General features: G+C 38.2%; 1 protein-coding gene across 5 annotated transcripts; it reads left to right on the top strand.

Moving 5' to 3' along the window:
- Window positions 1-17,512: 17,512 nt before the first annotated feature.
- Window positions 17,513-23,483, top strand: LOC131167651 (serine/threonine-protein kinase Nek6-like). Of its 5 annotated transcripts, none has more exons than XM_058126453.1 (15): window positions 17,513-17,984; window positions 18,079-18,194; window positions 18,309-18,451; window positions 18,917-18,983; window positions 19,667-19,732; window positions 19,856-19,902; window positions 20,325-20,370; window positions 20,652-20,732; window positions 20,810-20,852; window positions 20,969-21,018; window positions 21,258-21,339; window positions 21,428-21,477; window positions 21,567-21,640; window positions 21,812-21,863; window positions 21,945-23,483. In XM_058126453.1, the coding sequence occupies exons 3-15, from the start codon at window positions 18,333-18,335 to the stop codon at window positions 23,112-23,114; spliced, it is 1,947 nt and encodes a 648-aa protein (XP_057982436.1). In that variant the 5' UTR covers window positions 17,513-17,984; window positions 18,079-18,194; window positions 18,309-18,332; the 3' UTR covers window positions 23,115-23,483. The 5 variants fall into 5 exon arrangements, with proteins under 5 accessions (XP_057982436.1, XP_057982435.1, XP_057982433.1 ...); XM_058126452.1 differs by having other exon boundaries at window positions 17,526-17,984; window positions 18,177-18,220; XM_058126450.1 differs by having other exon boundaries at window positions 17,526-17,984; window positions 18,086-18,194.
- The last annotated feature ends 278 nt before the right edge of the window (window positions 23,484-23,761 follow it).

Raw genomic sequence — 23,761 nt, 5'->3', positions numbered from 1 at the left:
TATTTGTATTTATACTATAGTCGGAGATGCTCAAATCCTTTACTTATTCATTTAAATGATGTTTACTTGATTTTTATCATTTAGCGGGTTTTGAAATTAAACTTGTGTGATATATGTTGAAATAGAAACGTATGAATTTTCTATACTATTGATATAGATTATGGGAACGGAGTTTCAATTTGTTATATTGAATATGTTGAAATGGAAACATATGAATTTTCTATACTATTGATATAGATATGGGAACGAAGTTCCAATTTGTTATACTGAGAATGTGAAAAACGGAGGCCGGTGATACACCGAGCTGAATCAGTAAACAAAGAGGGTTAAACTGAGTGGAAAGGTGCCGGTTTGAACCCAACGTGATAATCTGAATTTGTGAAAAATACTGGAATTGTTTAGGTTACTGTTTTGCTATAAATTGTATATATGATACTAGAACCACAGCTTGTGACCAAAAGAGGTTGAAAGAAACTTCAGTAAAAGGGGTTGAAAAATACTCCAGTTCGGGGGCTGAAATAAACTCCTAGGGCTAGGTACCGATGCTGGCAGTGCAACCATACATGTGTAAAATTAGTATGGGTATATTAGATGGTCGACCTGTGAGGAGTTAGTAAGTTGCTGGTAAAAATAAACCAAGGGGCGGTCGGATCATAAAAGATGCTCGGCTTTGTCTGCACGAACAGGACACTATCAGAGGCAATCAGTGCACAACCCGTGTCACGGGGTAAACAGGAAAATTGTCATACCAAGCTGGAGGTGTTCTAATAATCATATGCATAATTTAAATATTGATGTGCAGGTAAATGTTATGTGATACAGTATTATAAACAAATGTTTCAAATGTATGAATTCTTATGAACATGTGCATGTATGCAGTCACATACTATTGTAACTCTTTCTTTCTTATTGAGAGGTGTCTCACCCTACCATACAATCTTTGTTTTCAGGTCCATCAGTACGTCGGTCCTAGTAGCTAAAGGGACTGAGGAGATCGGATTTTTGGTTTAGCTTGCGTAAGCATATGACTCTTGTATTAAACTTAGATAAAGGTTCTTTTAAGAGCATTGTAATAAGAGGATTTATGTATTTGTAGATGTATTAGTAAACTTTGGTATAAGACTGATAGAAATCCCAATGGATGTTTATGTTTTTCTGTAACATTTACATCAAAGTTATGTATGATTTATACTTGTATGTCCCTGTTTAGGGCGGGTTGTTTACGTATCTTGAACAGGTATATGCATTTGGTATAAGTGAGTGACACCTGGGTCCATATGAAGGGTCGGGTTGTTACATGCAACATATCTTCTAATATCTGAATTACCCTCTCAGTCTGGCGTTCGTCTGAGGATGAAACGTCGTGCTGAAAGATAATTGAGACCCTAGAGCCTCCTGCCGCACTATGCATTGTAGCATTGCTGAGGCATCCACATCATCCTCATTGGAAGTATCCATGTGATTATCCCCTCCAGTTACAATGTCCTTCCCCCTAGAATCCATCCTGAAGATAGGATAGAAATTGACTTATAAATTACACATTTATCATGGTTGATGCAAATATGGAATGAAGAAATAATATAACATATGAATTCGTAGTTAAAAAGAATCATTTACATAATTCGCCATAAAACCATCAAGGTATCAGCCTCTAATCACAACTTTGGGACTAAACACCTACTCACCCGCCCTAACATTCCTTCTTAAGTTTCCAAGTTCTAGACTCAACCCAGAAATGAAACCATCGATGGATTTACCATGGTTTTCATGAAATCGTCATTCTAGGAAAAACACAGAAGACTGTCAGCGGATCACTGTATCTAAGCTTCTAGACCAAGACTCGCCGAACCTACCCACTCTTATCCTATCTCAACCTATACTCTAGTAATTATCAACTTTTAAAGTCTATAGAACCTAGCAAACCTAGGCTCTGATACCACCTATAACTCCCCAACCCGTCACGTGGGGCCCGGGGTGTACTTTAGTGACAATTGTGTTCCTGATACCATATTCATTATATAAATGCAGCATAAATAATGATACATTCTCCAAAATACATTATCAGAGTTCTAAATTACCTTTATAAACAAAGGTATCCAAATATCCACATTACATTCCAAACAGAAGAAAGAAAACTAACTTAATCCATACAACTATGTTACATATCCAGGGCTCCAAACAAAACTTTAAATACATCAAAGTTCTTATAGACACTCACACAAAAAGAACTAGCTATCACCCACCCCGGAGCTGATTAAGCTCGATCTCGATATGGTCCTGAAAAATGATAAATTTCATATTGGAGTGAGACACCTCTCAGTAAGAAGAATTAAATTAATATCAGGGTGTGGCCAACATGAATTTTATTAAACATATATATATATATATATATATATATATATATAATACCCAAATTTTTAGATTTGATAAACATAGCATTTGTATATCATACTCACACCTACCCAGTTAAAAATACACTTCCATGATACCACCGATAAATCAGTTTAATAAATATCACCTTTCACATAAATTAACGTATATATATACACGTAAAAATACTCCCTGGGTCTAACGACACGTTTAACCCTTATGATGGGTTGTGCGGCCCAGAGGCTGGAATTAGCCTAGGTGATCAGTCTAAAACTAACTAAATATAATCATCTGCAAGTGCGGTTGCAGGCATCTGCAACCTCGTTGTAGGTCCAATTACCTTATATAACTCTACCCTTATGTAGGTCAATCGACTACTGAGACCACCCTACACTTCCACTACATTGTGGCCGCAAATGGCTAAATATTCCCCTACCTATGGTACCATGCTCACAATACAACAGGTCCTTAGTGTTTTTAAAATCATATGATGCAATTTTAAATAATAAAACAACAGTATAAGTATATGTTTCAAAATTTAGTATAAATCCATCGTATCAATCCTGGCTCTTAGCCGCCAATAAAGAACCCGGCTCTTAGCCGTAATATAAAAACCCAGCTCTTAGCCGTCATATAAAAACCCAGCTCTTAGCTGTCATATATAAACTCAATATTCTACACAAGCAGTTCCAGTATGTTTCACAAATAGTTCCAATATTTCACAACCATTTCCATATTCAGTTACTACAATAAACCATACCAATTATTCACCTACCACAAAATTTCCATATTTGAACATAGCCCGATAAACAATTAAGAAACACAGTATTTTAAATCCATATGATAAAACAAGCTTTCCACTGTTCGTATTATTCAAAATACCGTACCATATATCTTATATTTGCAAAAATCCATTTTGAACGGTTGATTTTCGAAATAATCCGAAAATCAAGTGTATATGTAAAGCAGTTTAATCTATTCAACATTAATAAAAAACCTAACTTAACTTAATCCCCTTACCTGTTTCTTGAGATATTTCCTGTGAAGACCCTAAACCAAACCCACGGGGACACGAAGTTCAAAAACCCTGAAACCACATTTTCCTAGTTCCATCAGCTCAACCCCAAAATTATAATTTCCTTAATATTTCCAATAACTATTTTAACATTTCCTAAGCCTATAAACTCCAAATAAATAATTAAATTCCCAAAAACAACAAATTTTCTTAATTCCCTAAACTTTATCCTAACTTTGGAATGGTGCTTAGAAAACTCAAATTGAAAATCCACTCCAATTAAAATGACGACAATTGAGGCTAGAACCTTGTGATGGTTTTCGATCGTCGATTTGGTTAAAGATTAAAGGAAAAACTGAGGAAAGGAAAATGGTTTACCTTATACCAGGAGTGGTGCCTACGTCGCTCCTATGATAAATCCACTTTGGTAGGAATGTCGGTGGTGGAGAATGGAACCAAGTGGTATGTTTCATTTTTCGATCGGCGCTCGTTTGGCCAACGAAATCGAGGAGAGAAAGAGAACATGGAGGGGAGAGAGAGAGAGAGAGAGAGAGAGAGAGAGAGAGAGAGAGAGAGAGAGAGAGAGAGAGAGAGAGAGAGAGAGAGAGAATTCGGCTGGGGGGTGCGGAGAGTGAATTGGAAAGGTGGGGGGGGGGGTCTGCCAATCAGATTGATATATATTATTATATGTATATATTAAAATAATTCTTATCTTTATCTTTTACTTTATATATATATATATATATATGTAACGACCCAAAAAATATTGATATTCAAATATTAAAGAGAGAGGAAAATAGATACAGAAACAGAAGGAGGCCGTAGACTTTGTCGACGAACATAGGTCTCGTCGATGAAGGTCTTCAGAATTTCGTCAACGAACACAGGGCTTCGTCGATGAGAAAATACAGAGAGGGGTTCTGAGGCAGCCTGAATTTTGTCGACGAATATAGGGCCTCGTCGACGAAATTTGTGTAGGACTCGTCGACGAATACAGGGTCTCGTTGACGAAATACCCTGTTATATATATAAACAGAATCCGAGATTCATTTCATTTTAAAAAGTCTCTCTCTCTCCCTACAACTTTCTCTCCCTTCTCTCTTCGTTTTCAGCCCCACCAGTCGCCGAATCGACGATCCAAAGCTACCATGACGCTTCTGGCGGAGTTCTCTACAAGATTGCTGGAGCGGATCGTTTGGAAAACGAAATTGGATTTCATCCCAAATTCTGGGTAAGGTCTTTTGTTGAGTTTTTGGCCTTATGGCAGTTATAAGAAATGACGTAGGCGGAAAAATAATAATATTTTGTTCTGAGATATTGTGTTTTCAGGAGGTTGATCTAGGAATCCTGCGGTTATAGAGCCAGATTTTTATTGGGGCTTTTCAAAGTTAAGGTTAAGGAAATATGCTATGTTAGGAGTTTTAATAGAGTTAATAGAGATTTTATAAGTATATTTTTATGTCAGTTTATTATACTATTTTTATAGAAAATGAGCATAAATGTTTGCGTGGCCTAAGTAGACTTTTCATGAGAAGAATGAATTTATACAGTTGTTATGAAACATCATACTATACTAAATACAAAGATATAGATAGTATATACATTTGATATGGTTTTCCAGTATATGAGATTATACAGAAATAAATTTATATTCGCAGAGAAATGTACATGCATATCCAGTTTTATATGTATAGTTCATGAATTGGTTATATACATATATCCAAATACATGTATACAGATGCTCAGATCAGTATTTTATTTTACAATTTATTACAGAACGGTATATACATATATACAGTGTTATAACATGCCGTGTTTTTTCTATTACCATAACATACAAAACACAGACAGAGTATATACAGAATACACAAATAGATATACAGAGGTAGCATCAAGATGCTACAGATATAGTGTTTACAGTACAACAAGAAAGAGTTATGGTAATTTTGGAAACACGATGAAAACAGTAAAAGAGTATATATATGTATATAGTATCAGATCACTAAGGAAAGTTACATAGACAAATACAGATTACAGAGCACGGTACCGTTGCTAGATATAGATAGAGTGCAACCACATAGCTCAGATAGTATGTGGGTACTGTCAGCCGTGCTCGGAGAGTATGCAGCTCCCTAGTACATTGGGTTGAGGGGGCCAGTTTGACAAGGTAGTAGCCAGTCCCGAGCTTAGAAGAGGATGCAGTTTGGCCAGGTTAAGGTAGTGTAGAGTATGATGACCTATCTGGAGGGCCGACCAGATAGAGTCCCGCCTACGGGCCGCACAACCCTGTCATGAGGGGTCAAATCATGACGTACAGAGTCCTAGGGATAAAGTACAGATATTTATATATTTACAGTTTTACAGTATAGTATGATATTACCAGTATGAAAAGTAGAAAAACAGATGATACAATATGTTTTAAATTATGAAATAAAGATATGTTTTACAGATGATTTATTACATTACAGTTCAGTTATTATTTTAAAAGTATCCTCAACTTAGTTGCCACACACTAGTAATAGCATATTTCCATTTATTGAGCGTCAACTCACCCCTTTATTCTAACATTTTTCAGGTGAGCCAAATAGGCGAGCAGATCAAGCTCGCGGATAGAGAGGGTGTTTGGTCACCCTGGTTATAGGGTGAGTTTTTGGCAGAGTTGTGTATGTTTTTGGGATAGATGATACTGGAGTGGCATTTTTGTATGGTTTGTATATTCTAGAATCTGGTATTATATAGTTTATGTATAAATGGTTTTATGATTTGTGTTTCCGCTGTGTAGTAATGTTTATTGAATATACATATATAAAAAAAAATATGATGAAAAATGATAAGAAATTTGAGGTCGTTGCAATATATATATATATATATATATTATATATTTTATTATCTTATTTAATTAATCACCTAATTAATTATTATTATTATTATTATTATTATTATTATTATTATTATTATAATATTTTTTTTTACACTTCCATGCATATTAATTTTCTGGAGCGTTATATATATAAAATGGTTGAAAAATCAGGGTGTCACACATAAAGAGTAATGTCATCCGCTGAGACGGGAGAGTCATTCACAACAAGTTCATCAATTAGAACCTTAATGGCATGGAAATACTTTGAGACCAAGCAGGACTCTCGCAGAATGAGAGTCATCACCTCCTTAAGTTATATAACATGAGTCCATGAACGATTGACATACAATCGTTACAACTTGGACCAAGCATCATGAGCAGTGGTTGAAGCAGCAATATGCGGCATCACTAGTTTGGAGACAAAGGCAAGGATGGCATGAAGGATAAGCTTATCTTGCCTGATCCAATGCCAGAAGGCCAGATTGGAGACACCTGTATATAATGAACCAACAAAGGATGGTGTAAATGATCAACTTATCTTGCCTGAGCCAATGTTAGAAGGCCAGATTTGAGACACCTATAGAAGATGAATAGGCAGAGGAGGTGCTGGTAAAAAGGGTCGGTGATAGACAAATTGTAATGACCTGAATTTTAAATGAAATTTAAATAATAAAGAAAGGAAAATTGGAAAAAAGGAAAAGAAGGGAAGCTGCCAAGCTTCGTCGACGAACACAGGGTTTCGTCGACGAGAAAATGCCGAGAGGGGGTTTCTGAGCTGACTGAATTTCGTCGACGAGGAGTGGATTTCATCGACGAAATTTGTAAAGAACTCGTTGACGAAGGTCAGGCTTATCAACGAATTCTGCTGTATATATATATATATGAAAAATCTGATTTTTATTCATTTGAAGCTTCCTCTCCACTCTTCTCTCTCTCCTCTTTGGCCCTCTCACTCTCTCTCTCTTCAATTTTGGCCCCGCCAGTTGCCGGATCGAAGATTTGAGGCTACCATGACGCTCCCGGTGAAGTTCTCTACGAGTTTGCCAGAGCAGATCGTTGGGAAAACAAAGTTGGAAATCATCCCTGGGTTGAGGTAAGGCTTTTTAAGCCAACTTAGACTTTATGGTAGTTATAGAAATTGATGTACGCATAAAAATACTGATGTTTAATACTAGGAGTTTTGAGTTTCAGGGTATTGATCAGGAAGTCCTACAGGGGTTAGGCTAGGATTTTAAGGGGTGTTCTCAGTAGCCAGGTAAGGAAATAAATTAAAACAGTAATTTTTCATATAAATTATTATTGATTATGAGTAAATTTATTTTCAGAAAAACATATGTTATATTGTGTATTACGAATGAAAAGTACAATTGGGAAAATACTGCTATGATGATTAAAATGTATATGTATGTATGAGATGTAAGGAATTCACGATTTTAGAATATGAAGTATGATTTTTAACAGCACATGTGTGGCATGAACATTATTTTATGTGAAGCAAATCATGATATGAATGATTTTACGAGCAAAACATATTTTCAGGTATTTTGAAAAGAAGAATTATGCTATACTGAGTTTGATGAATATATGATAAATGAGTTATTTTCAGAATATAAATACCTGAAACGATTTTGGCGCGAGGCCACATGTATGTTATTGGCATGAGGCCGTATTTATGTTTTGGTGCGAGGCCATACTTATATTATCAGCGCAAGGCCGTATTTACTATGTTATCGGCGCGAGGCTGTATTTACTATGATTTTGGCACGAGGCCATATGTATGATTTTGGCACGAGGCCGTATCTATGTTTTCGGCACGAGGCCATGATGATATCATGTATGTTCATGTATTATATGTTATTACAGCCAGGATGTTAGTTTAGTTCAGTTCAGGGCTCGGTACCGTAGCTATATATGTAGATCAGATATCTACTTCATATTAGTGCTAACCGTCCCACGAGGGGATGAGAGATGGATAGTCGATGTGGCTTTCAGTAGAGTGTGGATGTCCACCTGGCAGTCCAAACTAGGGTGCGGCGGGCCCATCGTACTTACAGACATATTTGACTTGGCAGTGGTCGGCCAGCCATTGTCAGGTCCCACCTTCGGGCTGCACAACCCGTCATGGGGGGTAATACATGACATTAGCTAGCTATTCATCCTGGGTATATTTTCAGTACTACAGTTACAACAGATGTTTTTATGTATGTTATTACAGTGATAACAGATGCTTATGTATGTTATAATTTATTAACAAATATGAAAGTACATGATCATCCAGTATGATTATTTCCAGAGTTATGAAATGTATTGTATATGTATAAGCACTTTAAGTATTCATGTTGCCACACAGCTGTATTTAGTTTATTTTCCCTTACTAAGAAGTGTCTCACCCCCAACATTAATATATTTTTTTCAGGAAACCCAGAGAAACCGGCGGGTCAAGGCCTTCGTTGGGTGAGTGGAGCTTCCCTACTAGAAGGGTAAGCGTTGAGCTAGGACTAGGAGATTTTGTTGCATAGTCCTAGAGTTATTTTGACTTTTTGGAGATTGTACATATAAACAATATATTGATGATGTAGTAACAGTATTTTGGGAATGTAAATAACTCTGGTATTATGTTTTATGATTGGATGTTGAGATTTATGTTTACTGCTGCTAGGTTTTCCGTTGTGTTTGATAGATGTCCTCGCTACCCACGGGTTCGGGTTGACCATTTTTATTTATTATGTTATATTTTATATTAATAAATTGAGAGACGTTACAATTTGGTATCAGAGCCTAGGATATTAGGTTCTGTAGACTCTAGAGTGCAGCATTAATAATACTAGAGTATAGGAAAAAGGGAATTTGAGGTCTTGTTTTATAGTCTAGTTGCAGGACTTCGTGGTTTCCCTGGGGTGACGACTTCAGGAAATTCATTGTAAACTATCATCGGGTAGGGTATCTAGGTTGCAAGATTGAGCCTTGAATAAAGATCAGGAGTGACGAGTTAATTAGGAGAATATACGATATGAGTTGAGTGACATGTATAGTGAAGGGGTTTTGAGTTAAGTTATCATGTTTTTCAGGATGGACCTTGGAGGTAATAGTGCCCACGCTAGTGGGAGCAAGAGTGCTGGACCCTTAGGCGCTGCGGGTAGTGATTCAGATGTAGTCTTACACAGCGTAGCACAGCAGGTTATGGCAAAAATTGCCAAGAGTTCGAGGGAACAGGGTGATCCATCGGCAGGCCTCGGTAGTTCTATAGAGAAGTTTATTAAGATGAGTTCTCCGGCTTTCTCAAGAGGGACAAATCCTGCAGTTGCTGAGAACTGGGTATAGGAGATGGAGAAAATATTTGCAGTGCTGCAGTGTTCAGAGGAGCAGAAGGTGATGTTTGCCACCTATAGACTGACTGGGGAGGCCGAGAGATGGTGGTCAGCAGTGAGACTTCTAGAGCAGCAGAGGACTATACTTGTGGAGATGACATGGGAGCGATTCAAGGAGATTTTCTTTGATAGGTATTTTCTAGCCTCTTCCAGGGAGGCTAAGATTGCGAAGTTCCTGAATCTGAAGTAGGGACAGCTGTCAGTACAGCAGTACGCGGCGAGGTTCATCAAGCTATCTCGCTTCGCCTCGTACATTATTCCAGATGAGGCGAAGAAGGTACAACAGTTTGAAAGAGGCTTGAGGAGAGAAATATACAAGTAGGTATCGATACTGAAGTTGCAAGAATTCCCTGAGCTAGTGGATAAAGCCACTATAGCAGAGATTGGTGATCGGTTGGAGGCTGAGGAGCAGACGCAGAAGAAGAGGTCCACACCTTCTGGTTCCCAACAGGGGGTTGGACGTGGTACATGGAAGAGAGGTGGCTATTATAGGGACCGGAGACAGGAGACCAGGAATCGCGGTTTCCAGGGTGCGCAGCCATCTCCAGCTTGCCCATATTGTAGGAAGAGGCACCTGGGAAAGTGTCGTGCCGGGTAAGGAGTTTGCTATAGGTGCGGGGAGCCGAAACATATGATGAGGGAGTGTCCGACACAGACTGGTACTGCTCCTGCTCCTAGACTTGCACGAGGAGGTCACCAGGCACCACGAGGAGGCCAGCAGAGGAATACAGCCCCAGCCAAAGTTTTCACTTTGACGCCGGGCGACGCTGAGGCGGCCGGCGATGTGGTGACAGGTACTGTTGGTGTGTTTTAATTTAAAGTTATTGCACTTTTTGATTCTGGTGCCACATATTCTTTTGTGTCCTTGGAGTGTGTTAAGTTATGTGGGGCTGAAATGCAATCATTAGATGTTGAGTTATTAGTAGCTACACCGACCGAGTCAGCAGTGAGATGTAGTATGATACTCAGTGGTTGTCCAGTTGATATTCAGGGGAAGATTTTATCTGCTAATTTGGTGATATTAGATATGCACGGGTTTGACATTATTTTCGGCATGGATTAGCTAACTGCTAATTCTGCTATTATAGACTGCCGTGCTAGAGAAGTAATATTTAGACCTCCAGGGAAACCAGAATTTAGATTTGTAGGGTCACGAGTGCAATCCTTACCTTAGATGGTCTCAGCTGTTCAGGCGAGGAGACTGCTTCAGAATGGCTTCCTGGGATTCGTGGCTTTTGTGAAGGAAATGTCAGAAAATGAATTGAAGTTTATCAATACGCATGTAGTGAGAGAATTTACAGACGTGTTCCCAGATGAATTACCAAGTTTTCCGCCTGATCGTGAAGTAGATTTTTCTATTGATCTACTTCCAGGTACAATACCGATTTCTAAAGCACCGTACCGAATGGCGCCGGCAGAGTTGGCGAAATTGAAAGATCAGTTGCAGGATTTGTTAGATAAAGGCTTCATAGAGCCTAGTGTATTGAAGTGGGGAGCTCCTGTTCTATTTGTGAGGAAAAAGGACGGGGCTATGAGGATGTGTATAGACTACAGGGAGATTAATAAAGTGACCATCAAGAATAAGTATCCTCTACCCCGTATTGATGACTTGTTTGATCAGCTCTAGGGTACATGAGTGTATTCGAAGATCGATCTCAGATCAGGTTACCATCAGGTGAAGGTGAGAGCAGAAGATGTATCGAAGACGACTTTCAGAACCAGGTATGGACATTACGAGTTTCTTGTTATGCCATTTGGCCTAACGAATGCTCTAGCGGTATTTATGGACTTGATGAACCGAGTCTTCCACCAATACCTAGACCAGTTTTTGGTTGTTTTTATTAATAATGTACTGGTCTATTCGAGGAGCTATGAGGAGCACGAGATGCATTTGAGGCAGGTTTTGCAGATGCTTAGAGAGAAGAAGCTGTATGCCAAGTTCAGTAAACGTGATTTTTGGCTCGAGAAAGTTGTGTTTTTGGGGCATGTCATCTTAGGAGATGGAATTTCTGTAGATCCCAGTAAGATTGAGGCGGTGGTGAATTGGGCTAGATCGAGGAACGTTCAGGAAATCAGGGTTTTCTTGGGGTTAGTCGGTTATTACCGTCGTTTTGTTGAGGGGTTCTCAACTTTATCAGGGCCTCTGACACGACTAACTAGGAAGAATGCCAGATTTGAGTGGGACAACAGTTGTGAGCAGAGTTTTCAGGAGCTGAAGCGGAGGTTAGTCACAGCGCCTGTATTGATCATTCCGTCTGGGGGTGAGGGTTATACCATTTACAGTGATGCGTCCTTAAAAGGACTTGGCTGTGTGTTGATGCAGCATGGCAGGGTAGTAGCGTATGCGTCTAGACAGTTGAAAGAGTACGAAAAGAACTACCCTACCCATGATCTTGAGTTGGATGCAGTAGTACACGCATTGAAAATTTTGAGGCATTACCTGTACAGCGAGCAGTGTGAAATTTTCTCTAACCATAAAAGTTTGAAGTATTTCTTCACCCAGAAGGAATTGAATATGAGACAGAGAAGGTGGTTAGAGTTGATTAAGGATTTTGACTGTACGATCAGTTACCACCTAGGGAAAGCAAATGTGGTAGCTGATGCACTGAGCAGGATGTCTGGAGTATCAGCGTTAGCAGCTATGGAGATCCAGCATCCGATCATGATGGATCTGGAGTGACTTGGCCTAGAGTTGGTGGAGAGTAATACCCTAGTATGTATCGCTAGCCTAGTAGTACAGCCTACTCTACAAGAAAGAATTAAAGCTGCTCAGAAGGAAGATCCAGAGTTAGTAAAGGTGATGGACAGAGTACAGAGTGGTCAGGGAGAGGAATTCTGCATCGCAGATGACGGAGCTTTGCGGTTCCGTTCTAGACTATGTGTTCCTGCAGATACTGAGATTAGGAAGACCATTCTAGAGGAGGCCCACAGATCTTTGTATACGGTTTATCCCGGGAGTACGAAGATGTACAGAGATCTGCGAGAGTTGTACTAGTGGAGTGGAATGAAGAGGGAAATTTCTGAATATGTCGCCTAGTGTTTGATGTGCCAACAGGTCAAAGCTGAGCATCAGAGGCCGGCAGGGCAGTTGCAGCCATTATTTATCCCAGAGTGGAAGTGAGATCATATTTCTATGGACTTTGTTTCAGGGCTGCCGTCGGCATTACATGGCCAGAAAGCCATTTGGGTGATTGTTGATCGGTTGATGAAGACCGCCCACTTCATTCCTATCAAGATCAGCTATTCCCTCAGCCGTTTAGCGGAGATTTACATTCAGGAGATAGTTCGTTCTTATGGGGTGCCAGTATCGATTATGTCAGATCGAGACCCACGATTCACATCACGATTTTGGAGGAGCTTGCAGGAGGCTCTAGGGTCTCAGTTATCATTTAGTATGACATTCCATCCTTAGTCAGACGGTCAGAATGAGAGGACGATATAGATACTAGAAGATATGCTCCGAGCATGTGTTCTAGATTTTGGGGGTATTTGGATTCAATTCATGCCACTGGTAGAGTTCGCGTATAATAATAGTTACCAGTCCAGTATTGGCATGGCACCATTTGAGGCACTGTACAGTAGGAGATGTTGATCTCCTTTATATTGGGATGAGATAGATGAGCGGCGAGTTGTGGGACCAGAGTTAGTACAGCAGGCATACGATAAGGTTCGACTTATCAGGGACAGGATTGGTGCAGCATAGAGCCAATAGAAGAGTTATGCCGACAATCGCCGCAAGAATTTGGAGTTTGACGTGGGTGATCACGTATTTTTGAAGATAGCTCCATTGAAAGGAGTTATGAGATTTGGTAGGAAAGGTAAACTTAGTCCTAGGTTTATTGGTCCATTTGAGATTCTAGAGAAAGTGGGACCGGTGGCTTACAGGCTAGCTTTACCACCTTCATTATCTAGAATTCACGACGTATTCCACGTATCTATGTTGAGGAAGTACGTCCCAGACCCTTCTCATATTATTAGTTATGATGAGTTGGAGCTTAGTGATTCATTGGGGTATGAGGAGGTACCAATTCAGATTCTGGATAGGAAAGTACAGAAGTTACGTAACAAGAAAATTCCTCAGGTAAAGGTTTTGTAGAGGAATCATGCAGTAGAAGAGGCTTCTTGGGAGTCCAAGGAGCAGATGAGACAAAGGTACCCACAATTATTCCAGGAAGTTTAAAGGTAATTAGAAATGTGAGTAAATATGTAATTTTCTTTTGCAGGTAGATGTAATGTTATAGATAGTATGAGGTAATTTAGTTTTGGGAGAAGTTTTCTTTTGGTATATGTAATCTTCCAAGACATGAGTTGTAACCACGGTATTTCTCCGCCACAAGTGAGGGTAAGTAATAAAACAAGCAGACCATTTTGCCTAATCAGGGATGATGAATTATGAGAATGGTAAATTTCGAGGATGAAATTTTATAAGGAGGGGAGAATGTAACGACCCGAATTTTAAATGAAATTTAAATAATAAAAAAAGGAAAATTGGAAAAAAAGAAGAAGAAGGGAAGCTGCCAAGCTTCGTCAACGAACACAGGGTTTCGTCGACAAAGGCTTTAAAGATTTCGTCGATGAACACAGGGTTTCGTCGATGAGAAAATGCCGAGAGGGGGTTTCTGAGCTGACTGAATTTCGTCGACAAGGAGTGGATTTCGTCGACGAAATTTGTTAAGAACTCGTCGATGAAGGTCAGGCTCGTCGACGAATTCCGCTGTATATATATAAATATATATGAAAAATCCTATTTTATTCATTTGAAGCTTCCACTCCACTCTTCTCTCTCTCCTCTTCGGCCCTCTCACTCTCTCTCTTCAATTTTGGCCTCGCCAGTTGCCAAATCGAAGATTTGAGGCTACCACGACGCTTCCAGCGAAGTTCTCTACGAGTTTTCCGGAGCGGATCGTTGGGAAAACGAAGTTGGAAATCATCCCTGGGTTGAGGTAAGACTTTTAAAGTCAAATTAGACTTTATGGTAGTTATAGAAATTGATGTACGCATGAAAATACTGATGTTTAATACTAGGAGTTTTGAGTTTCAGAGTATTGATCATAAAGTCCTACGGGGGTCAGGCTAGGATTTTAGGGGGCGTTCTCAGTAGCCAGGTAAGGGAATAAACTAAAGCAGTAATTTTTCATACAAATTATTATTGATTATGAGTAAATTTATTTTCAGAAAAGCATATGTTATATTGTGTATTACGAATGAAATGTACGATTGGGAAAATACTGCTATGATGATTAAAACGTATATGTATGTATGAGATGTAAGGAATTCACGATTTTAGAATATAAAGTATGATTTTTAACAGCACATGTGTGGCATGAACATTATTTTTATGTGAAGCAAATCATGATATGAATGATTTTACGAACAAAGCATATTTTCAGGTATTTTGAAAAGACGAATTATGCTATACTGAGTTTGATGAATATATGATAAATGAGTTATTTTCAAAATATAAATACCTAAAACGATTTTGGAGCGAGAACACATGTATGTTATCGGCACGAGACTGTATTTATGTTTTGGCGCGAGGCCATACTTATATTATCGGCGTGAGGCCGTATTTACTATGTTATCGGCGTGAGGCCGTATTTACTATGATTTTGGCACAAGGCCATATGTATGATTTTGGCACTAGGCCGTATCTATGTTTTCAGCACGAGGCCATGATGATATTATGTATGTTCATGTATTATATGTTATTACAGTCAGGATGTTAGTTTAGTTCAGTTTAGGGCTCGGTACCGTAGCTATATGTGTAGATCAGATATCTACTTCAGATTAGTGCTAACCGTCCCACAAGGGGATGGGAGATGGATAGTCGATGTGGCTTTCAGTAGAGTGTAGACGTCCACCTGACAGTCCAGACCAGGGTACGGTAGGCCCATCGTAGTTACAGACATATTTGACTTGGCAGTGGTCGGCCAGCCATTGTTGGGTCCCGCCTTCGCGCTGCACAACCCGTCATGGGGGGTAATACATGACATTAGCTAGCTATTCATCCTGGGTATATTTTCAGTACTACAGTTACAACAGATGTTTTTATATATGTTATTACAGTGATAACAAATGCTTATGTATGTTATGATTTATTAACAAATATGAAAGTACATGATCATCTAGTATGATTATTTCTAGAGTTATGAAATGTATTGTGTATGTATAAGCATTTTAAGTGTTCATGTTGCCACACAGCTGTATTTAGTTTATTTTCCCTTACTGAGAAGTGTCTCACCCCCAACATTAATATATTTTTTTCAGGAAACCTAGAGAAATCGGCGGGTCAAGGCCGTCGTTGGGTGAGTGGAGCTTCCCTACTAGAAGGGTAAGTGTTGAGCTAGGACTAGGAGATTTTGTTGCATAGTCCTAGAGTTATTTTGACTTTTTGGAGATTGTACATATAAACAGTATATTGATGATGTAGTAACAGTATTTTGGGAATGTAAATAACTCTGGTATTATGTTTTATGATTGGATGTTGAGATTTATGTTTACTGTTGTTAGATTTTTCGCTGTGTTTGATAGATGTCCCCGCTATCCATGGGTTCGGGTTGACCATTTTCATTTTTTATATTATATTTTATATTAACAAATTGAGGGACGTTACACAAATAGTGGTACCGTCAAGGTAGCCCTGGAGATCATAGCCAATAAGCAATGACGTTAGTTGGGCGCGCCATGAAGGGAAGTTGGAAGGGGTCAGCTTTAGAGGAAGTTGGGAGCCGATATTGATGGCAACAAGAGGAATGTTACCATTGCCAGGAAGCTCGAGAGTGTTCACAATAACAGACTTAGAGGAAAAGGTCATGAGGGGGAAAAAAAACTCATTAGAGAAATGAGCTTTGATACAATAAAGAATTTGCAGAATATTATCATTGATATGAAGATGTCCTATATATAGGACTTGTACAAGGTATGGATGTTACAAATTTAAAATTATTTAAATATCAAATCAAGAAAATCCTAAACTATGAAATACAAAAAAATATTCAAGTAATACAACTGAAGAATCCCAGGTTTTCGCAGACTATTGAATATCAAACAATCCTCAACTGTAAGGATTCTCGGCAAATCAGCATCTGACAGAACCGTCGATGGTTTGATGAAACTATCAACACCGTTGACGGTTTTCGTCTGGAAATGTTTTTGTCTGAAACCGTTGAAGTAACTGTCGATGGTTATATGGTAACCATTGACGGATAGTTGGAAAACTACACAATTTCCTTGATAGACTACTCTAGAATACTTACACACACACATATTCTTTTAAAATTCAATTTTTTTTTCAAATTTTTAATTCAATAAGATGAGAGTTAAGCCACATAATTTTGACTATATTTTTTTTATTTAATAAGATTTATTTAGAAGAGAAAGTAAAAAACTATCTTTAGGGGAAAAAAAGAAAAGAAATGCACAAATCTCTTTCAATAAATTTGTTAATAAAATTACTTAAATTATAATTGTGATTGTCATGAATATAATAAAACGGTGACACTATAACATATGATATTTCCAAAAAGGAATATTCAAAAAATATTTAAAGAATGTCTAAAAAGAGTTAGATAAGTGTTCAATGTGCTATAAAATATAATCAGAAGAGTATTAGTGATTTAAAATATTAAGTACTAATGAGGTGTCACTTCACTATTAAACTTTATCATATAATCCATATCTGTGATGAAATAACACCCAATTCTACTCAAAATGGAAAGAACATTTACACACAACCATGATAAAAATTAGAAGATTATAGTATTGATCAATGGCCGGGAGTCAATAATTTCTCATTTAAAACGGGATGGTGTACCCTCACAAATATTTTTTTTTTGGATTAATTTTTGTGTATGGGATAAAACTAACAAGAATAATTAGCATTTGGAAAATCATGATTACACCCAAAGATGCAAATTATAAAAACTTTAATTTTGGAGAAAAAGAGTTTAAGGAATCCATCAAATCATGTCTTGGGGGCAAACCATCTCACCTACCAAAGGTGGGGAATGTCCAAGCCACTGGCCAGCACAGACCAGCATGCAAAAAACCCAGTTCTCAATTTTTCTAGCACAATGTAGCTCTTCCCCAATTTCCCTTCCCTAAAATTTCAGAATGAGAAAAGGTTTATGGGGGTTTTCAGCTGTGAGGATGGTGACATCACAGCTGCATGCTTGCAAAATTCTTTGGTCTCAATCATCCCTTTCTCCCCCATGAACCTGCAATTGCAAGCAAACCCTTTGCCTCTCATCTCTTCTCTGGTCCTCCATTCTTGTCGCTGGAACCTCTCTCTCTCTGCTTTTGGGTCACTAATTAACTTTACAAGCAAGTTTAATATTTCAGCTATCTTGCTTCTCTCTCTCTGCCTTTTTTGGTAAGTATACAGTGCTTGTGCTATGCTGCTATGTTGCTTTAGCTGAGTTTCTCTTTCCAACTCTCTCTCTCTCTCTCTCTCTCTCACCTATAAGATTGCAGGAAGAGTTCCAAGCTAGTATTACACCCAATTGGAGCCTTTACAGACTGACATCTGCCATTTCCCTTTTATTTTCTTCTCTATTGCTCACAGAATACTGCTTTGCGCTCGGTACTTTTCTCTACTTTACCAGAACCGTGTAATTTCTGCTGCAGAACCCATTTCAATTTTCAATTGATATGGCAACTGGGGTTCTCTACTGAAGTTGGAATAATCTTCCTGCAGATCTTTGAGCTTCTGAGGGTCGTCATGGAGGGAGAGAACGGCGATGTCAAGTCGAGGATGGAAGACTATGAAGTGATAGAGCAGATTGGGAGGGGAGCCTTTGGGGCCGCTTTCCTGGTTCTCCATAAAACTGAGAAAAAGAAGTAAGAAATTTTTCTACAATTTTCTGTGAAATTCTGAAATTCCTACACCGTTTTTCTTTTTCTTGAATCTTCTTATCTTTTATTGGTAATTTCGATTTTCTCGTCTACCAAACCATTGAAGCTATTAGATTAAATAGTGATTTCTGTATAATCAACCTATGGGAATTGGGTGTGCGAAACAGAACTCTTGGAATTATATTTGCATAACAGTTAGATTAAGTCATGATTTCCCTTTTTCTTTGGGGATTGCTGCTGATGTTGTCGTTGTTTTTGTTGTTGTTTCTCAACCCACCCCCAACAACCCCCCCCCCCCCAATTTTGGGTTTTGGGGATTGTTTTATCCTTTTCCTTTTTTCTAGGTTTTGAATTTACATGCTAAATCTGGCTTTCTTTATGAAGCAAATTAGGAAAATTGTGATTATAACGGACAGTTTTATTGATGGAATATTCTGTGATCTTTATTAGATATGTACTGAAAAAGATTCGCTTGGCTAAGCAAACTGAGAAATTCAAGCGCACAGCCCACCAAGAGGTCAGTTCAGCTTAGCTACATGCTTTCACGAAATGCTATTACATTAGAGAATTTTGATGCCAGCAGCAGAGGCCTCCCTTTGTATTACAGGCAAATTAATAGACCATTGATGGACTTAGTTATATCTTTCATTTCTGTCTCAGCCTCCATTTATGAAGTTTTCAATTTTTGGTATCTTATATTGTACTCCAAATAGTAAGTCTTCAATATCTTAATTTTGTGTATATTGTTATGCATAATTCACCAATATTAGCCATAATCATTTGGACCCATAAGTTTTCAACTCCCCTTCTTGGGCTGTTTATCTAATTATACGATGTGCATGCACACAACCCTTTGGAAATGGGTGGCCATTCATCATACTTGCAATCATAAACAACTTCAACTCGTCTCTAACTTCAATTAGCTTTGCATTTTATTGCAACTCCTTTTTCTCCTGTACATGCACAATTAAATTCCACTTTAATTAGATAATGCAGATTAGTTTGGCGATTGTATGAAATGAGAGGAACTAGATATTCACTTTAGAATTTTTCAGCAGTCTAAGAAGATAACCCTGATGTACTACTCTGAAATGCAGCTGAATAGGGTTTTGGAAGTTGTTTCTATAAGATAATTTGCCACTCAAATTATGCTTCTAACTGATATAAAAGATTATGTTTGTGATTTATTTCTTTTTTCAGATGGATTTGATTGCAAAACTAAATAATCCATATGTTGTGGCGTACAAAGATGCTTGGGTGGACAAGGTAAATGCATTATGTTTTAGTCCGTATATAATTTAAAGATAAGACTGTTAAATGCTTGACAGAAAGTTGTTGCTAGTGAGATCCTGGTTGATTGTACCAATTTGTTGCATTTGAATCTTGTAGGGGTGCTGTGTATGCATCGTGACTGCCTACTGTGAAGGTGGAGACATGTAAGTAATCACAACATATGTCTATAATTGATCTTTTTTATGGAGTTTGAATGACATAGTTCATAATGCGTTCTTCAAATTAGGCATAATTTTTGGTGTAATAAATGCTATTCTGAGTTTTGCTTTAGATGCTGGGGATAAAAATGAGAAATTTATTGTTCCTTCTTATACTTTGTTAAAGGATTCTGATCGATGCGATTTAACTTTCCAATAAAGCTCAGGGCTTATTGTCGAGCAATATAATTTCTTTGTTCTTCCCTTTTTTTTTTTATTTTTTCTTTTTTTTTGTGGAGTGGATTAACAATTTGATTTTAGAAAAACAAACAAGAAAGTAATTCCAACTTTAAATTTGGAAAAGAAAAACTCTGTGCAATCTTTAGAATGTTGGAATTAGGAATATGAATTTTTCTCTGATTGATCAGGGCTGACATTTTAAAGAAGGCTAGAGGAACATTATTCCCAGAGGAGGTATGTAGAGTTTTTTATAATGAAATTAACACCCTTATATGTACCTGCACCTTTTTGTGAGTGTGAGCCTTGACTTAATGGTGAGGGTGTTACATCCAAATCTGAAGGTCACTGGTTCAATCATGAAAACAGTCACACCGTATGTGGAAATAAGAATGTGTAAATCATGCCTTCCCTGCACCACCGGTGGTGTAGGAGCCTTGTGCACTGGCTATTACTTTTTATGTGTACCTACACAAGCTAAATTGCCCTATTCTGCATTATTCTGTTTATCTTCCCAGAGGCTTTGCAAGTGGTTGACTCAGTTGTTGCTGGCTGTGGACTACCTGCATTCAAGCCGAGTTCTTCACAGGGATCTTAAAGTATGTATGCTCTGATCCTCATAATGAGAAGCTTAATAATGATTCTGGTTATTTAATTAAATCTTGTTCATTTCCAGTGTTCCAACATATTCCTCACAAAGGAAGGCGACATTCGGCTAGGTAAGAAGGCAAATGCGCTTGCTTAAAGAGAAGGTTATTTCCTGCTTTGTGTTTGGCCTCTAATGTTGAAATCTCAATGCCTTCTAAACATAATTTATATTGAATGGACCATACAGGAGACTTTGGACTAGCAAAACTGCTTAGCACCGATGACCTTGCTTCTTCGGTATGGATTTCTTTACCCTCCTTAATCTCAATGATCTACTAGATGGATTCTATTATTAACTTAAAATTTTCGGTCATTTTTTCATAAAAATACCAGTGTAACCTATCATTTCTGATCTATTGGACGTCTGTGAGGCAAACTTAATGCATTTCCAGCATCAGGATTTTGGGAGCTTATGTTAATTGTACTTGGAGATGTTACCTTCAATTTTGTTGTATTCTCTCTATATTTTTACACAGATTGTTGGAACTCCCAACTACATGTGCCCCGAGCTCCTTGCTGATATACCATATGGCTATAAATCTGATATATGGTCACTTGGTAAGAAACCTGGAAGTGTGCGCCCACACATTTTTTTTAGTGTGTGAATTCCATGGTTTAGCAAATTAAACCATTTTCCATCTTTCAGGTTGCTGTATGTTTGAAATAGCTGCACACCAGCCAGCATTTAGAGCTCCTGTAAGTTTTGAGCTGTATGTATGCATTGTATGGCATCAGTATATTCAGACAAAAGTAAAGTATATTAGATTAATAACTCCATCAAACAGGATATGGCTGGGCTTGTCAACAAGATAAACAGATCCACCATTTCTCCGCTCCCAATTGTGTATTCTTCCACATTGTAAGTGTTCTATTCTCCAGCTTCACCAAATCCAAACCTCAGCAGTTTCTCAAAAAATAGCCTCACACATGTCACAATAATATGTAACACGTTTCTTTCTTGGGCTCCTTTCTATTCCATTATGATAGAAAACAAGTGTTTAATTTAGATGGGATGACTTCTGCATTACAGAAAACAGATCATCAAAAGCATGCTAAGGAAGAGCCCAGAACACAGGCCTACAGTGAGTTGAAGTGGTTCCATATTGTATCCCATTAATTTGAACCGTTTTTTATTCAGAGTACCTGATCATTTTTAATTTTAGGCTGCAGAGCTTTTGAGGCATCCCCATTTACAGCCATACCTTCTTCAGAGCCGCATAGCATCTTCTGTTTTTCTTCCTGTTAAGTCTGCAAACAATTCAAAAGATAATACGGGGAAAAAGCTAACACCCAGCAAGCCTAATGGTGGCAGAAACAGCAGAGACAAGGAGTCCAGAGAAGAGAAAGAGACTGGGAGTGTTGAACAATTGATGATAAATAATGCTCAGCCAGCAACGAATTTACCAACTCATGACAAGCCTACATTCATAGCTATGGCAGAAGACAACCTTGAAACTAAAAGAGTTGACCCAACTAGCTACTTTGCTAAAGTATCTAATGCTATTGATGATTCAGAAGGTAGATCCTTCACAGGTGAAACAACTGTTTGCAATGGACATGATAAGCCCATCTGTTCAATACCAAAGAAAAGTGGCGACTGTGATAATTTCACAGGGAGCACTTCAAATTCTAATCATGAAAAACAAGAGGAACCCGCTTCTGGATGTGTTCAACAATTGCAAGAAATTAATGTCACAAATACAGCCACAGAGGAACAAAATGTTCTTGGGGAAGTTGAAGTGCAGGGTGAGGATTCTGAAGTAAGGAACTCATCATCCAGTGTCGGCTGCATGGGTAAAGGTGAGGTCCGGGAAGATAATGATGTATTATTGGATTTGCAAACTGCAAGATGTGAACCTGCTGTAGAAGCCAGATGTTCACCGAAAAAGGAAATTCCCAATGGATTTGTGGAAATTCCTAATGGACGTTTGGAAGACAGGCAAATGGACTGTACATCATCTGAAAGTAATGAGATAATTCCACAGAAATATGATGGGGGAATAAAGGCAGATAGTGTTATTTGTGCCTTGCAAGCAGAGAAAGACGATGCTCATCCGGTAAATCAGGCACCTAGTGACATTTCACTGGTGAGTACATTAACTACAGCCGCTGGTGATGAGACCAAAAGTGAATGTGATAATCCGAGTCAGCATAGAGCTGATGCTTTAGAGTCTTTGCTTGAGCTATGCGCCCGGCTACTTCAACAGAACAAGCTAGAGGAGCTTGCTGGAGTGCTAAAACCATTTGGGGAAGAAGCTGTCTCATCCAGAGAAACAGCGATTTGGTTGACGAAGAGCCTCATGAATGCACAAAAATCGATTGGAGGAATCTGATTTTTCAATTATTTGTGATGGGCTGCATTCATTTCTTCACTTCCTTGCGAGAAAATGTGTTTTCTGATGAATGTGTCGATATATACATTATGTTGCGTCCGGGGTGTTAACCTTTGAATTCTAAGCACTTGAAGACCATTGTAAACTCTGCAGTTTCCAACTCATTTAAAGCTGTAATGAGCAATAAATTATTGTTGCTTCTTGCAATGCCTTTGAACCATGTTTCATATTGTTGTTCTTGGAGGATTTAAATGCACTTTGATGTATAAATACCAAATAATGTTTCAGAACATAGATTTCAACTCATAGATTTGGACTATGGGAATTTTTACAGAATTCTATATATTTCTGTATTACATTTTATTCAAATTTGTATCCAAATTTAAATTCCAAGCTACAAGACAGGGTGAGAATTCCAAGCTACGAGACAGGGTTATTGTTCTGCAATTGTGAGACTGTAGATACACGATCCGAGAGGACTTATTATTTTTTCAGGAACGGGTCGAGTCTAGATTGGACCTTACCGACATTAAGCTATGTTCGGACCCATTAAACTATGGTCTAGACTATACTTTCTGTGGGCCCAATTTTATTATAATAAAAGTTGGTCAACCAGTCGCCTAATAGAAAATAGGCCTCTTGATTTA

This window comes from Malania oleifera, chromosome 11 (assembly GCF_029873635.1).
Source record: "Malania oleifera isolate guangnan ecotype guangnan chromosome 11, ASM2987363v1, whole genome shotgun sequence".
NCBI lineage: Eukaryota > Viridiplantae > Streptophyta > Magnoliopsida > Santalales > Ximeniaceae > Malania > Malania oleifera.
Note: the sequence above shows the minus strand (reverse complement) of the source record. Positions and strands in the feature narration are given on the sequence as shown.

What these genes read in the sequence shown, in the direction of transcription:
- LOC131167651 (XM_058126453.1), top strand. Translation starts at nt 18,333, where the DNA reads ATGGAGGGAGAGAACGGCGATGTCAAGTCGAGGATGGAAGACTATGAA. An exon ending in AGCCAGCATTTAGAGCTCCT is followed by an intron (nt 21,478 to 21,566) that starts GTAAGTTTTGAG and finishes TCCATCAAACAG; the next exon opens with GATATGGCTGGGCTTGTCAA. An exon ending in GCCCAGAACACAGGCCTACA is followed by an intron (nt 21,864 to 21,944) that starts GTGAGTTGAAGT and finishes TTTTAATTTTAG; the next exon opens with GCTGCAGAGCTTTTGAGGCA.